This window comes from Xenopus tropicalis, chromosome 8 (genome assembly GCF_000004195.4).
Source record: "Xenopus tropicalis strain Nigerian chromosome 8, UCB_Xtro_10.0, whole genome shotgun sequence".
Classification (NCBI taxonomy): Eukaryota; Metazoa; Chordata; class Amphibia; order Anura; family Pipidae; genus Xenopus; species Xenopus tropicalis.
The window spans coordinates 34888159-34901953 of record NC_030684.2 but is presented as its reverse complement, the minus strand read 5'-3'; the positions used below and the strand labels follow the sequence as shown (position 1 = coordinate 34901953).

Genomic DNA, 13795 nt, shown 5'->3' with positions numbered 1-13795 from the left:
ATTTGAAATACGCTGTATACAACGGTATAAATGCTTACCCCCCCACCCCACTCTCTTGCCATCTGTATCCGCCCCCTCTGTGTTTAATAAAACCAATAAAGAAAGATTTGGGAAAAAAAAAAACAGATTGCTCTTTCTTGTAAATTTTGATTTTTATTGAAATTTATAACAATATAGTTCAGCACACTTATGGTACAATAACGTTTCACAGTACACGTAGTTTAGGTTGAAAACCTAATGGGGTGGTAAACTTAAAAAGAAAGGATGTTTCCTAACGCATGCATCTGTGTTATGTAGTATATTACAGGGCTTAAATCTACACAATTCTGTATCCTAAATGGCAGACTTGTACAATGCAATAGTTCAATGGTGACTGTCTACCAGGGGCATCTGTTTTTTTAGTGCACAGCCGGAACAAGGGGTAGGCAGGATAGGCCGCTGACAGGGGGGAGCAAAAAATAATTTACAGTATTGTAGATTTTGCTCTGTACTTGCTTGCCCTCATTTTTGGAAAAGGCCAAACAGAAGAGGTCTGTGACGGTTTCTAAAATCCTAAATTCTGAATGTTTTTTTACAGTAAGTAGTATTTGAATAGTGAACATAAAATATAAATGCAATCATAAATACATATAATTTAAAATTAATGTCAAAATCTGATGCTAGATTCTGCTTAAATACGTGCTATAGGTGAAATTATAATAAACACATCATCACAAAAAACCTTCACTTCACGCAGAACAACTGCTTAACATGACTAAGCATGAAAACCCAAAGTAACTGATAGATTGTTGGAGGAGTTGAATTATCAGAAAGAACAGAATGTAAATCCTCCTGAAAACTCATCACACTGGAACAGGAGAATAAAACAGCAAGCACCAAGAATAGAAAACAGAAACTAGTCAGATGTCCCTAGTAATGAAAGAAGGGTGAATTAAGTACTACACTGTAATACAGAGAAAGTACAGGGTTTTCTCTGGTGTGATTAAAAGAGTCAGGGCTCTTTGTTTAAAGGGGATCAAAAATAATGTTTATTGGTTTCTGAGATATTGGCAGCTTTAGAAAGTTTAAGGGGATTCTGTGATAGTTTCTATAGTGTAATTTTTTTTCTAAATTACACTGTACATAGCAAATAATTTACTCTGCCATTTAAAATGTTATTCTTGAACTAACAAACTATTTTTTTAGTAGTAATATTGGTGTGTAGGTGCCATCTCAGTGCATTGTGCCTGAGTCTGAGCTTTCAGAAGGAGCCAGCACTACACATTAGAACTGCTTTCAGGTAACCTATTGTTTCTCCTACTCCCATGTAACTGGAAAAGACCCAAGCCGGACTTGGATTTTTTACTATTGAGTGCTGATATCTACCACTTTTAGGGTAAAAACCCACCGAGTGGTTGAGTCGCAATTCATTTCTGTAGAACGCCTTTGTTGACTGCAGCATTTTCGCATAACAACACACTTTTACTGAAATGCATGTGTCAGTTACAATGATGTGCTATGGAAGGGTATTTTTGGGTGTTTTGTGACAAAACACCGCTTTGTGACATTTCCCCAAAAGTAGTGCTGTTTTCTTAGATATGCAGCCAACGGCAGGCACAACATTCAGATTCTGAAGTATAGGGACAGATTATCGTCCTGCATACGTGAGCAGTTTTGTGCCGAATTCCTCTTAGTGGGCCTGCACACAGGTCGATAAAGTGGCTCTGGCTGCATTCGCAACAATAAGTTTTTTTGAGCGTAGAGCAGATATTTGGCCCCTGTTTTATTATTACAGAGAAAAAGGAAATCTTTTTTAAAAATTAGAATTATTTGCTTATAATGGAGTCTAAGGGAGATGGCCTTTCCGTAATTTGGAACTTTCTGGATAACGGGTTTCCAGATAAGGGATCCCATACCTGTAGTTATTTTTGAATTCCTGACTTGGAGGCAAGTTTTGGTTGAATAAAAACAAGATTTCCTACCTAATAAAGCCTCCTGTAAGCTGATTTTGTGCATAGAGGCTGCCTAATAGCCAATCGTAGCCCTTACTTGGCTCCTCCATGAGCTTTTATGGTGCTTGTGTTGCTCTCCAAGTCTTTTTATATTTGACTGTGGCTCCCAAGTAAGAAAGGTTGGGGACCCTTGCTGTAGAGTGTGCTATTCTGAAACTGTTTGCAATTGGCTTTCTTTTTTATTGTTTGTGATTTTTTAATTATTTATATTTATATTAAGCAACTTCAAAATAACTGTAGCAACCAGGCAGGGGTTTGAATGAGAAACTGGAATATGAATGGCAGTGGGTCTGAATAGAAAGGTAAGCAATAAAATATAAAAATGAAATTCTAGCTTCAAAGAGCAATAATTTTTTCGGTGACCTAAATTTGAAAGCTAAAAAGGGTCAAAAGAGGAAAGCAAATCATTCAGAAATAATAACAAATAAAATAGCTCTGATCTGCTCAGGATGGAATTAGACATCATTTGGCAGCAAGGGCAGTAAAATATATCCAATATCACTGAATTGACTGCACAGAAAGGTGTTTGCCTTCCTACAATGCATGTAATGAAGCAGGATGTTTTGGCGCAAATGGTTTAACTTGACTGTGTAACTTCTAAACGTAAACTACTACGTAGCTCGATTGCATCAAGATTTTCAGACTCTCAACAATAAAAGAAATATTGTTTTCCTCTTCGGTCTAACGTGATATTTTTTTATCTGGAGGTTTTAATACGGCTGTTACATTCAGATTTTAGGTGGGAAAACTACTAGCATTAGAACGCCACGACTCCTCACACACGAATTGACCAATGGTATTTGTTCTTTGAGAGGAAAGCATTCCCGCCCAATAAAAGAACAGTGAAACTCCAGGTCAGTTGCCGCCCATTCGCTGGTTTGCGAACCAATCAGCGGCGCGGTGCTCGCACAGGCGGGGCTTAAAGGTATGACTGATTGGGCCTGTATCCAATAGCTTCGCCAGGTACTCTATATTCATTTTTTGTTAAGAAGCTAAGCTGCCTGGTGGGAGGTTTTAATTTTTTTTCCGAGTAACGGCTTGTCTCCCCCCCTTTCTTTAGCTACGCCGGTAGTGCATACAGGCCGCCACCTGGTCTGTCAGAGGTGCTCTACCTACAGTAACTTAATAGCCCCCCCCCCGTTTCCGGCCCCCACATACAGGAAGGTACCGGGTTGGCGATGGCGCCTTAAGCCGAAGACACATTAAAGAGCACGGCCAAGTAAGAACAAACCAATAACATGGGGGTGGGTTATGTAAAGTTTCATTCTAACACGGAAAGTTCTTCTCATTTGTACTATTGGGTTTAAATACTGTTTCTTATTGTTTAATGACTTCGGTCCGAGTACAAAGTCAAGTCAGGAAGTTAAATGTTTGATTCTGTTACATAATTTGTCTGGCTAAATACTGATAGGGTGAGACATCCTTCAACAACACCTGTCTAGCAGAGCATGATGGGAACTGTAGTGCTCCCATTTAATAGATAAGCCTATATCTATGCCCTGATAATCTTGTGCCTGCCAGTTCAGGTAAAGCCCCTGTCTATAAGAGGATGATGGGAATTGTTACATAAACAACCTGCTGTGTTCTATACAGTGCCCATAGTTCCCCTTATCATTCAGTATTACTATAGGGATGTACATGTTGTGATCATAAGAAGAGCTGAGGATGATGGGAGCTGTAGTTATATATACAGGTATGGGACCCGTTATCCAGAATGCTCGGGACCAAGTGTATTCCGAATAAGGGGTCTTTCCGTAATTTGGATCTCCATACCTTAAGTCTACTAAAATCTATACAACAATAATTAAACCCTACAGGCTTGTTTTGCCTCCAATAAGGCTTATTTATGTCTTAGTTGGGATCAATTACAAGGCACTGTTTTATTATTACAGAGAAAAGGGAATCATTTAACCATGAAATAAACCCAATAGGGCTGTTCTGCCCCCAATAAGGGGTAATTATATCTTAGTTGGGATCAAGTACAGGTACTGTTTTATTATTACAGGGAAAAGGGAATCATTTAACCATTAAATAAACCCAATAGGACTGTTCTGCCCCCCAATAAGGGGTAATTATATCTTAGTTGGGATCAAGTACAGGTACTGTTTTATTATTACAGAGAAAAGGGAATCATTTAACCATTAAATAAACCCAATAGGGCTGTTCTGCCCCCAATAAGGGGTAATTATATCTTAGTTGGGATCAAGTACAAGGTGCTGTTTTATTATTACAGAGAAAAAGAAAATCCGTTTTAAAATTCTGAATTATTTGATTAAAATGGAGGCTATGGGAGACGGGCTTTCCGTAATTTGGAGCTTTCTGCATAACTGGTTTCCGGATAAGAGATCCCATACCTGTACTCAGAATGTTGTAATGGAACCAGATGAGCATATTAAGAAAAAATTTCATTTGTAAAGAGACACCTATTCCATCTTGTAACTATGCCTAGGTTGGTTGCCTACTTTCCAACTGGGATACAGTTGCTGAAAAAGTATGATGGGAGCTAAAACAAATACAAAGTAAACACCAAACTGTCATACAGTCCAGTTGTCTGTGCTAAATGTTCTTTTTATAGGGGGAACTACATACTAACAATTGTTTTCTGCCACATATTGCAGAATCTCTGGTGTTGATATGGAAGTCTTTTTGCTCACCTGTCTGGGCCAAATTATTTCCCCTACCAGAACTGTGGGCTGTTTGGTTAGGGGAAAGATTACTATTTTTTGGAAAAATTGCTTCCTGACAGATCTGTGCTGCCCTCACTGGGAAGGAGCTCCATGGTGTGGTTCGGGGCATTCTGGGACATGTTTGCAAATTAAGCTAGTGTCCCAGATTTCCAATTATGCAAATGTGTGTCACATCACTCACATGTGCATAATAAGCATACATGGATGTGAGGAAACATGGCTGCCCCCACCAGGATCTCCCTACCGGTGCGGTGACGCAGTGCTTGCAGGGGGCATTTTTAAAAAGGAAAAAAATAGTATTGTTTCCCGCAATTGGAGTGCAGTCTCTTTTGCCCCCAATAGGCGCCATTTGAATCATAAATACATATTTTTGTTTTCTTGGGTGCATTCAGAATAGATGCTGGATTTGTTATGCCTCCACTCGCTCCTCAACTTCTATTACTGCGCTTAAACACTTCTGTAGAGTAGAAACTTTAGCCCCTACTCAATTTTAGTGCACTAATACTACCAAAAAGGCAGTTCTTCGGGATGCATAAGTGAGAGCCCATTAAGTTCTCTCCTAAAGTGAGTGCACAGAGTAAATGAGGCTTTACAGGTCAGGTCGTTTTCTTTATGTAAGATACTGTTGAACTAAGGCATCACCCTGTGTCACCTCAGGAGGTGGAAGGATGCTTCCATTTGTAGGGAGCAGTATCTGGTTATGCTGTAGGGCTATATTTTTGTGTATATGGCCATAAGGTTGCTTAACTAGTAACCACCTTGTTGCCAAAATGAAGACTAGCGGTATATTGTCTCAGATAATCTAAACTACCCCGCAGCTGTATGTAACACTTTTATTAACTGTTGGGATCTGCTGTGTTTATTGGCCTGTATCTACCCATATACCATACAAGTGAGTGCAGGGAAAATAAAATACTTGAAGTTCTCAAAACCTTAAAGCGGTGTAAAGATGACAGAGTTGATTGCTAATTGAAAGCCGGAAAAGTGTGCCATATGCACGTAAGTAACACTGTTAAAAAGTTGTTGCAGCCATTAAGTTAATGGGACCATAAAATGCCAGTGCCAGCTGACTTCAAACAGTGGGTTATCAGTACTGATATTAGAGTATCAATGTGTCTTTCTTTAGCACTAATATATTTGCTTGTCATAAAGTCAACATTCTGGACTGTCTCCTGTACTATATTTTGCTGACCGAACAGACCAGCGATGTCTGATCAAATTGCCTTATTTGAACTTTTTGGCGTGTCCTATGTTTAGATGATACTCAGCTTAAAATAAGGCACATCCTTAATAAATCCATTCTTCCAGTAATTACATTTGCACATGTAAACAATCATCACAAGTCAAATGACTGACTGTGTGTGATTCAGTGTGCTGGTGAGTGCCGCAATAGTGGTTCTCTATAAGCAAACCTAAAATAGACTATTGGTAGCTGTCACTTCTACAGGGATGGGAACTATCAGCCAGCATGGCGAAGCTCTGTAGTTTCTGTGTAAAATGGGTAGTTCTGTATCTCACATGGCAATCACATGCAGGGATAGTCAGTAGCATAGCAAAATCCAGCTTAATATGTACAAAGAGAAGACTTTTTTCCATGGGTGTGAGATTTACAGTGACAACATTGTGTGGGGTAAAGGTTTTGCAAGGATTTCCTTTCCCTGTATACAATATGTGCTGACAGAGAGAGTGCCTTTAATTTGCACAATAAATAACTTTATTACTGTTGCCTACGGAATCCACACTCGTGGTCTTCAACAGGCAAACCACTGTTTTCAGTATTGGCACACTGTGGAGCAAGCAAAGTGTTAAAAACATCACTCTTTATGTGAAAAAACCAAAGCAGTTCCACTTTGGGAAGGGAAAACAGCCTGGTTCTTTTGTACAGGTATGGGATCCCTTATCCGGAAACCCGTTATCCACAAAGTTCCGAATTATGGAAAGGCTGTCTCTTATAGCCACCATAATAAGCAAATAATTCTAATTTTAAAAATGGTTTCCTTTTTCTCTGTAATAATAAAACAGAACCTTGCACTTGATCTTAACTAAGATATAATTAATCCTTATTGGAGGCAAAACAAGCCTATTGGGTTTATTCAATATTTAAATGTTTTTTAACAGATGTTATGGAGATCCCAATTAGGGAAAGATCCCTAATCCGGAAAACCCCAGGTCCCGAGCATTCTGGATAACCGGTTCCATACCTGTACATGAATACAGATATTCGGTGCGTGTATGGCACGTCGGCGAGTCGACCCATAACGCAGGAAGCAGCTGATATCGGTCCACTCACCGATCGGGCCAGTTAAAAGATTTTGATTGGGCCCCATAGAAGGCGCCTGACCAAAATCTGCCTTCAGCGCTGAATCGGCAGAAGGATGTAGAAATCCTATTGTTTCTACCTCCTTATCTGCCTTTTTCAGCGCTGAAGGTTAGTGGCGGATCTGACTATCTTTAGGCCAATGCCACACAGGGCAGATTCTCGGGCTATTGGATTAATGCAGGCTGAGAGTCCACAGTGGTTGAATCTTGGCCAGTGTTTAAGGTGCCCATTCACGTGAAGATCCACTCGCTTGGCGGATATCCCCACCTATGGGTGGTTGATATCGGGGGAAAATGTAGGCTAATTTTCCCCGATATCGCCCACCCGTAGGTGGGGATATCGGGACAAGATTTGCTCGCTTGGCAGCCTCGCTTAAAGACTTAATCTTTTAACCGGCCTGATTGATATCTTTCCAATTTCAGGCCAGATATCGGTCGGGCATGCCCCTCGTTCCTGCCCCTACCCGGCCCTACCGGCAGCTACAATTGGCCCGCGTATGGCCACCTTTAGCTGCAAGAATCCGTGGTTTGTTTGTTTGTTGTGGACACTATGGCTAACTATCATTACACTGTACATTTTATTACATTATTTATATAGTCCTTTTTCATTTACAAGGATATCGTTATTTAATCTCTTTCACATCCTACTGATATTTTAGTCATGCTTGTTTATTGCTTCTTCACCTCTTTAAAATGTGTGAGCTTTAAATCATGATGGACGGTTATGCTATGCCTGCTGGGGTATGCATTTCAGGTCAGAGCTTCTGCCAACTATTTGTTCATATAAAATTTAATTAGTCATTCGCGCCAGCAGACTGACATTGTGCCAACATTTTTGTAACCGCACACTAAATTTTTCATGCAGTTATAATAGCAAGCAGTGTCTAATGCAAGGCTGCCACTTGCCCCCTCCTTTTTCTCATATTTGATTTTAAAACAAGTTGTATAATCAGTTTTTTTTATTTTTTTATTTTTTTTTTTGTTTGTGTTTGTTTTCATTTTTATACTAATAGGTCCTATGATTCACCAGCCCATGTTAAATCAACTGTGCAAGACATGTGGTGTTAACAAAAGAATATGCTATAGACTGATAGCAATTATTACTTACAACTTTTTATTTATTTAATCAAAATAACCGGTTTTACAGACTGCTATTGAGAGAGACTATACACTGTTCCATTCACTGAATGGCAGCTATTTCAGGCTGACACAAACAGACACAAGCTTACTTTAATGGCTCTTTGAAAGAAATGCATTGTGTCAGAGTTGCCCTGCATATTCCAGAACCAGCCATTTGCAACTGGTCCTCCCATCACAATAAAAGGTCTGGCTCTCATTTTGTGGATTGCAGATTACATTTTCTAAGTACAGATGGGGACATTTTAGTATCTTCTGCTTTGACCGTGAATACATGTGCAGTTAGCTATTGTCTCTTGTACAAGCTCAACAAAAGACATCATGGACAGCCACTGATAAATTACAATTTTTGGTATATGTCTCTATTCCTCTTTGTGGCCAGAATTAAATTAATGTGTACAAAATTGTCACTTTCTGCTTCTATGTAATGGTTGATGAGTAACTGTAACTTCCTCCTATTGTCATGGGAATGTTTAGTGGGCTGGGTTCATTTGTAAGTATCTAAGCTGACACTACTTAATACCCCATCCTGGAGCAACTGAATCAACAGTGATCATACTATGTATTATAGATCTTGTTTCTAATGTTTATGTATACATTTTAATTACGGTCACATTGCGACAGTGTAAACATTATTTATTTTATGTGCATAATTCCAAGTATTTGTAAACATCTTGTTTCTGATAGATCCAAAGAGCGTTTCTGTATTCATCAAACCATCATGGCTGAAGAGGAAATTGTAATTCTCCGTGCAGAGTTGGATCGTTTGTCCGCTGAGCTACAAGAGACAACAGCAGACAAGTTACAGGCTGCTCAGTATGGTCTGGCAGTGTTGGAGGAGAATTCAGAACTAAAACGAAAGAATTCTGATCTGGATTCAGAATGCGAGCTGCTGAAGCTAGAACTCAAGCAGATGAAAGAGGTAAATGAATCCCAGATGTATGTATTGTATGTTTTTATATAGCACCGCAGTTGTATGCAGTGCAAGGTGTGAACACAAACGGGGGTAAGTTATACAGTAACAACAGATAAATCCAATGCTTAAGTGCTAAGAGACTACAATACACAGTTTGGATTGGGTCCCTGCTCCAAATAGTTTACAATCTATTAGGAACAGGAGAACAAACAGAAACAAAAGGGGGGGGGGGGGCGGGGAACAAGCGCACAGGATAAGGCGTGTTGCTGCAGGGGAAGGCTAACAAAGTGCTTCATCTAGATCAGTGCTGTCCAACTTCTGTTGTACTGAGGGCCGGAATTTTTCTGACCTACGTGGTGGAGGGCCGATAATGGAAGCCAGTTTTGACCACTCCCCTTTTTGAAACCGCACCCACTTAAAACCACACCCATGTTATCACATCACCATACCCATATTAATGGTTGTAGTACAGCAAAAACCTGCCATACTCTGCCGCCCTACCCTGCGGTGTGTGCCATACTCAGCCTTCCCTACCCTGCCTGCGTGTGCCATACTTTCACTGTGTGTGCCATTCTTGGCTGGTTTGTGCCAAACTTGGCCTGTGTGTGCCATACTCTGCCTTCCCTACCCTGCCTGCGTGTGCCATACTTTCACTGTGTGTGCCATTCTCGGCTGGTTTGTGCCAAACTTGGCCTGTGTGTGCCATACTCTGCCTTCCCTACCCTGCCTGTGTGTGCCATACTTTGCTTGCCCTATGCTGCCTGTGTGTATGGCACACACAGGCAGCCTACAGTGACACAATGCTGGCACTGCTCCTACAGTCTGCACAATAACTATATATTAAAAAAACTTTTTAATTGCAGTACCACCTCAGTATATGTTCTTTTTGTAGTATGCAGGGATTATTTGTGGGTTTCTACTGCTCCTGAGGTGTGAACAGGGGAACAATGGGGATGATTACAGCCTGAGCCTGAGGTGTGAACACTGCAGGGGGTGAACAATGCAGAGATTAAAAGGTGTGAACAACACATATTTAAACAATACAGCCTGATTACAGCCTGAATCTGAGGTGAGAACCATGCAGGGGGGGCAGTTAATCACAGTACTGTTACCATTTAAAGCTTACACAAGAGTAAGCCATCAAAGCAGCCAGACAGGTGGGGGGCCACACAGAGGCGGGCCGCCAGTTGGACAGCACTGATCTAGATGGTTGGTTTTTAAAAAGCTTAAGGAAAAGTGTTAATGTGTGGGAGCTTTTCTGATGCAAGATGGTAGAGCATTATAAAGGCAGGGCGCAATCAATGATAAAGGTTTTATGCATGACCTGTACGGTCAGTAGATTGTCCTGAGCTGAGTGCAAGGCCGGAAGGGAGTATATGGGTTGATGAGAGATGATTATGTAGAGAACGGAAGAATGGAGGGTTCTAAAAGACAGGATAAGAATTTTGTATTTAATGTGCCCCTTCAGTGGGTGGAGATGTGATTCAGGGAGACCAGTTAGTAATATTTTACATTTGTTTAACATGGAGAGTAGGAGAGCCTGGACCTGTGTTTTAGTAATGAAGAGGCAGAGGAAGGGGCATATATTTGCAGTGTTAGAAAGCCGCATGTACTAGTGAGGGATGCAATGTGGAATGAGAATGTGAGAAGCACCCATGTGCCTGCCTTGGGGGGAATGGATGTAGGGTGACCTTTTCAACTGTAATGTTACACAAAGGGAGGGGGCCTGGTTTTGGTGGTAATATAAGCAGTTTAGTCTTGCACATGTTAAGCTTAAGGTGGCGAGCAGCCATCCAAGACGCAGCAGTTGTAATTTTTGCCTGAATAGCAGGGGTTAGATCAGGGCAGAAAAGGAAAATCTGTGTCATCTGCATAAATGGGATTGGAGAAGCCAAAAGCTGTTTTGGGGTCACCAATAGAGAGAATGTAAAGAGAGTGGCCCTAGGACAGACCCTTGGGTCACCCCAACAGATAAATCAACAGGTGGAGAGGTATTGTGAGAAACTGTTACACTGAAAGTGTGCATGGAGAGATAGGATGCCAGCCACGTTAAAGCAGAATCACTGATACCAAATGTTTGGAGATGTTTTAAAGAAGACAATGGTCAGCTGTATTGCATAGAGATCCAGGAGGATGAGTTTGGAATAGTGTCCCTGGTTCTTAGTAGCATTGATCTTCTTGATGACCTTTGTTTGAGCCGATTCCATAGAGTGACCTGTGTGGAAACCCGACTAAAAGTCAGTACATTTTTGCTGACTCCGACTTCACAACTCTGGCGTGATGGAATGGGATCAAGAGAGCAGGTTGTGGCTGGGAAGGAGTCAGTGGATGCTCTAATAAGCTTTGTACTAATGGGGAGAAAGTTATACAAAGAGACTTGCGTGAGTGGTAATGCTTTAGCTGCAGATCAGGTTGACTTTAGATTGGAAGTGGTTTGCAAATTGTTTGGGTTAGAGAACAGGAAGTGATTGTGCTACAGTCGGGGGTTTGAGCAGTGACCTGACCAGCGAGAAGGTGGTGTGGGTTAGTTTTATGCATGTTAATCGGTTAAGAGAAAGATGATTATTTAGCCTGAAAGTGAGCATTTTCGAAGCAAGAAAGGAGAAACGTGTAGTAACTTGTCAAAAAGTGTGTGAGGTCATGCAGATGAGAGAGTGCAGGAGTGAAGCAGGCAAGTGGTGGTGTTTAATCAGGGTCTGGGATTAGAAGCTCCTTGTTGTTGTGGGAGTAGAGGAGGATAAAGATCCAGGGAGGAAGTCAGAGCAGTGTTGTATTTGTGGACAAGATAATCAGGGTTAGAGAAGAGTGAAATATTGAGTGTTGATGCCAGGGATGAAAGTATAGCAGGGTATAGTTTTCTCCTAAATACTCTTGACAGAAGCAGGAGACATGAGAAAGTAAGAATAAGATTGAATGATAGTTGGAGAGTGGCAAAGGAGATATTGTGAATATCTGGGGGGTGCAGTGTGAGATCCACTTAAGAAGGCTATGGGAGGTAGTTAGAGAGGAGACCGGAGGCCCAGGATAAATGTTTCATTTGCAACATTTGTTGGTTTTCAATAAGCATTTGCATAATAAAAATGAAAATTGACTGCTGAGAAGCTCAAAAGCCACATCCTGCTATTCTAAAATTAGAGTGGCAAATATCTGTAGTGTGCATAAGGCTCTTTGTTGACTTGGCTAATGTATCTGCATTGTACTGACAGCTATTAAATGGTTGTAAAATATGCATATTATCAAATGTAATGTGTCTGCAAACCTTAATAGATAGCACTAGTAATTCATAATTAAGCACAGCAGTATTTTAAACTACAGCATATAAAATGAGAGCTCGCAATGGCAAAGACAAAGCAAAGGTTATGGGATAATCAAATTTTTAATACATTCTTTTACATTTAAAAGTGGTTAAAATATTTGGTTATGTATTATTTTCAAAAGCTGAAATAACAGAGCAATAGCAAAACCTACATATGAATGAACTTTTTTTCATTTCACTGTGACATGGCAAGTACTTTTAAAAGCATCTGGAAGAGATTTATTGGTACTTGTGACATAAAACTGTTTATTGTTGGGCTTGTGTGGCTGTAGTCTGGTTGGTCCATTGAAGCACAGTGTGATAAACCTACTAGCTTCTGTAGGATTTGTTATTGCTGCTTTGAGAGCAGCTAGAATCCCTAGGTTCCGAACGTTTCTGAACACTAGGTTTGGTTCCACTGAATTAGTACAGGGGTAGAAATAAACTTTTTAGTATGGTATAAGCCATGATATTCCTTTATTTAGCAGAGCTTAATTTGAAGTTCCAACAAAAATAATATAAGGTGTAGCCTTACAGCAACCAGACTTAAATTTCAATCTGGAAGATGAAGGCAAAGAATGTAATATAATATAATTTGTGAAGACCAATTTAAATTTGCTCGGAACAGGCCACTCTGTAACATATTAAAAGGCAACTAGAAGGTGATCTAACCCTTTAAACCTTTTTTCCTTTTTTGGATAGTCAAGGTCGTCTTGAACTTTTCTTAAGTTTCTGTATCTCCTTGAATTTCTAAAACTTAGCACTTCAGCTGCATGTTCCATCTGTTCCTTCACTTGGTTACACTTAAAATATCTTGGGAACTGCCTGTTCCTTACTCTGGTAACATTTCACTGCTGAGTGCACTTTTCGTTTCTCCAACTGGTGGTCTTTTTTTTTTTTTTTTTTTTTAGACACAGCTTGACACTTTGACTGTAACACCATAATTTACTATTAACCTGACCAAGAAAGCACTGAATATTCCATAAATTAATCCTTCACTAAGTGGGGGGGATTCAAAAAAAGACTATTTACAAAATACTTTTTTAATCCAAATTCCCTTTATAAATGAAGGTTAATTTGTTTCCTCTTTTAAAGAAAGATGCTTAGAATTATAAAATTTTAATTACACAGAGATGGGGGAAAAACTGTTGCTTATGGTATGTGGGAGACCTGTGATGTTTTAAAAAGGGAATATATGTCCTAGGCTGAAAAAATGGGAAATGTGCTTTTTTTTTTTTTTTTTTTTTTTTAATTTTGTCTTAGTATCCTTTTGAAATGTATGCTCGGCCCCTGGGAGTTATGGGAACATTGTTATCCATGTGGCAGAAAAATGATTGTAATACTCTTAAGGACAAACATGTAGGAGAAAGCTAAAGATTATAGATAAGAAGCTTGTAGTTAGTCTGTTAGACTAAGAGTGTTGCTTAAGCTGGTCATATATAAATAGAAC

At 40.0% G+C, this 13795-nt stretch overlaps 1 protein-coding gene across 4 annotated transcripts in view; it reads left to right on the top strand.

Moving 5' to 3' along the window:
- Positions 1–2935: 2935 nt before the first annotated feature.
- bicd2l (BICD cargo adaptor 2 like) overlaps positions 2936–13795 on the top strand; it is a 34477-nt gene continuing 23617 nt past the window's right edge. For 3 of the 4 annotated variants that reach the window (XM_004916717.3, XM_002935211.4, XM_018096723.2), the window contains exons 1-2: positions 2953–3210; positions 8822–9056. In XM_004916717.3, coding sequence (XP_004916774.1) covers positions 8856–9056 — 201 coding nt within the window. In that variant the 5' untranslated portion in view covers positions 2953–3210; positions 8822–8855. Of the gene's footprint in view, positions 3211–8821; positions 9057–13795 lie in introns of all 4 variants that reach the window. The other variant, XM_018096722.1, reaches the window with a different exon arrangement.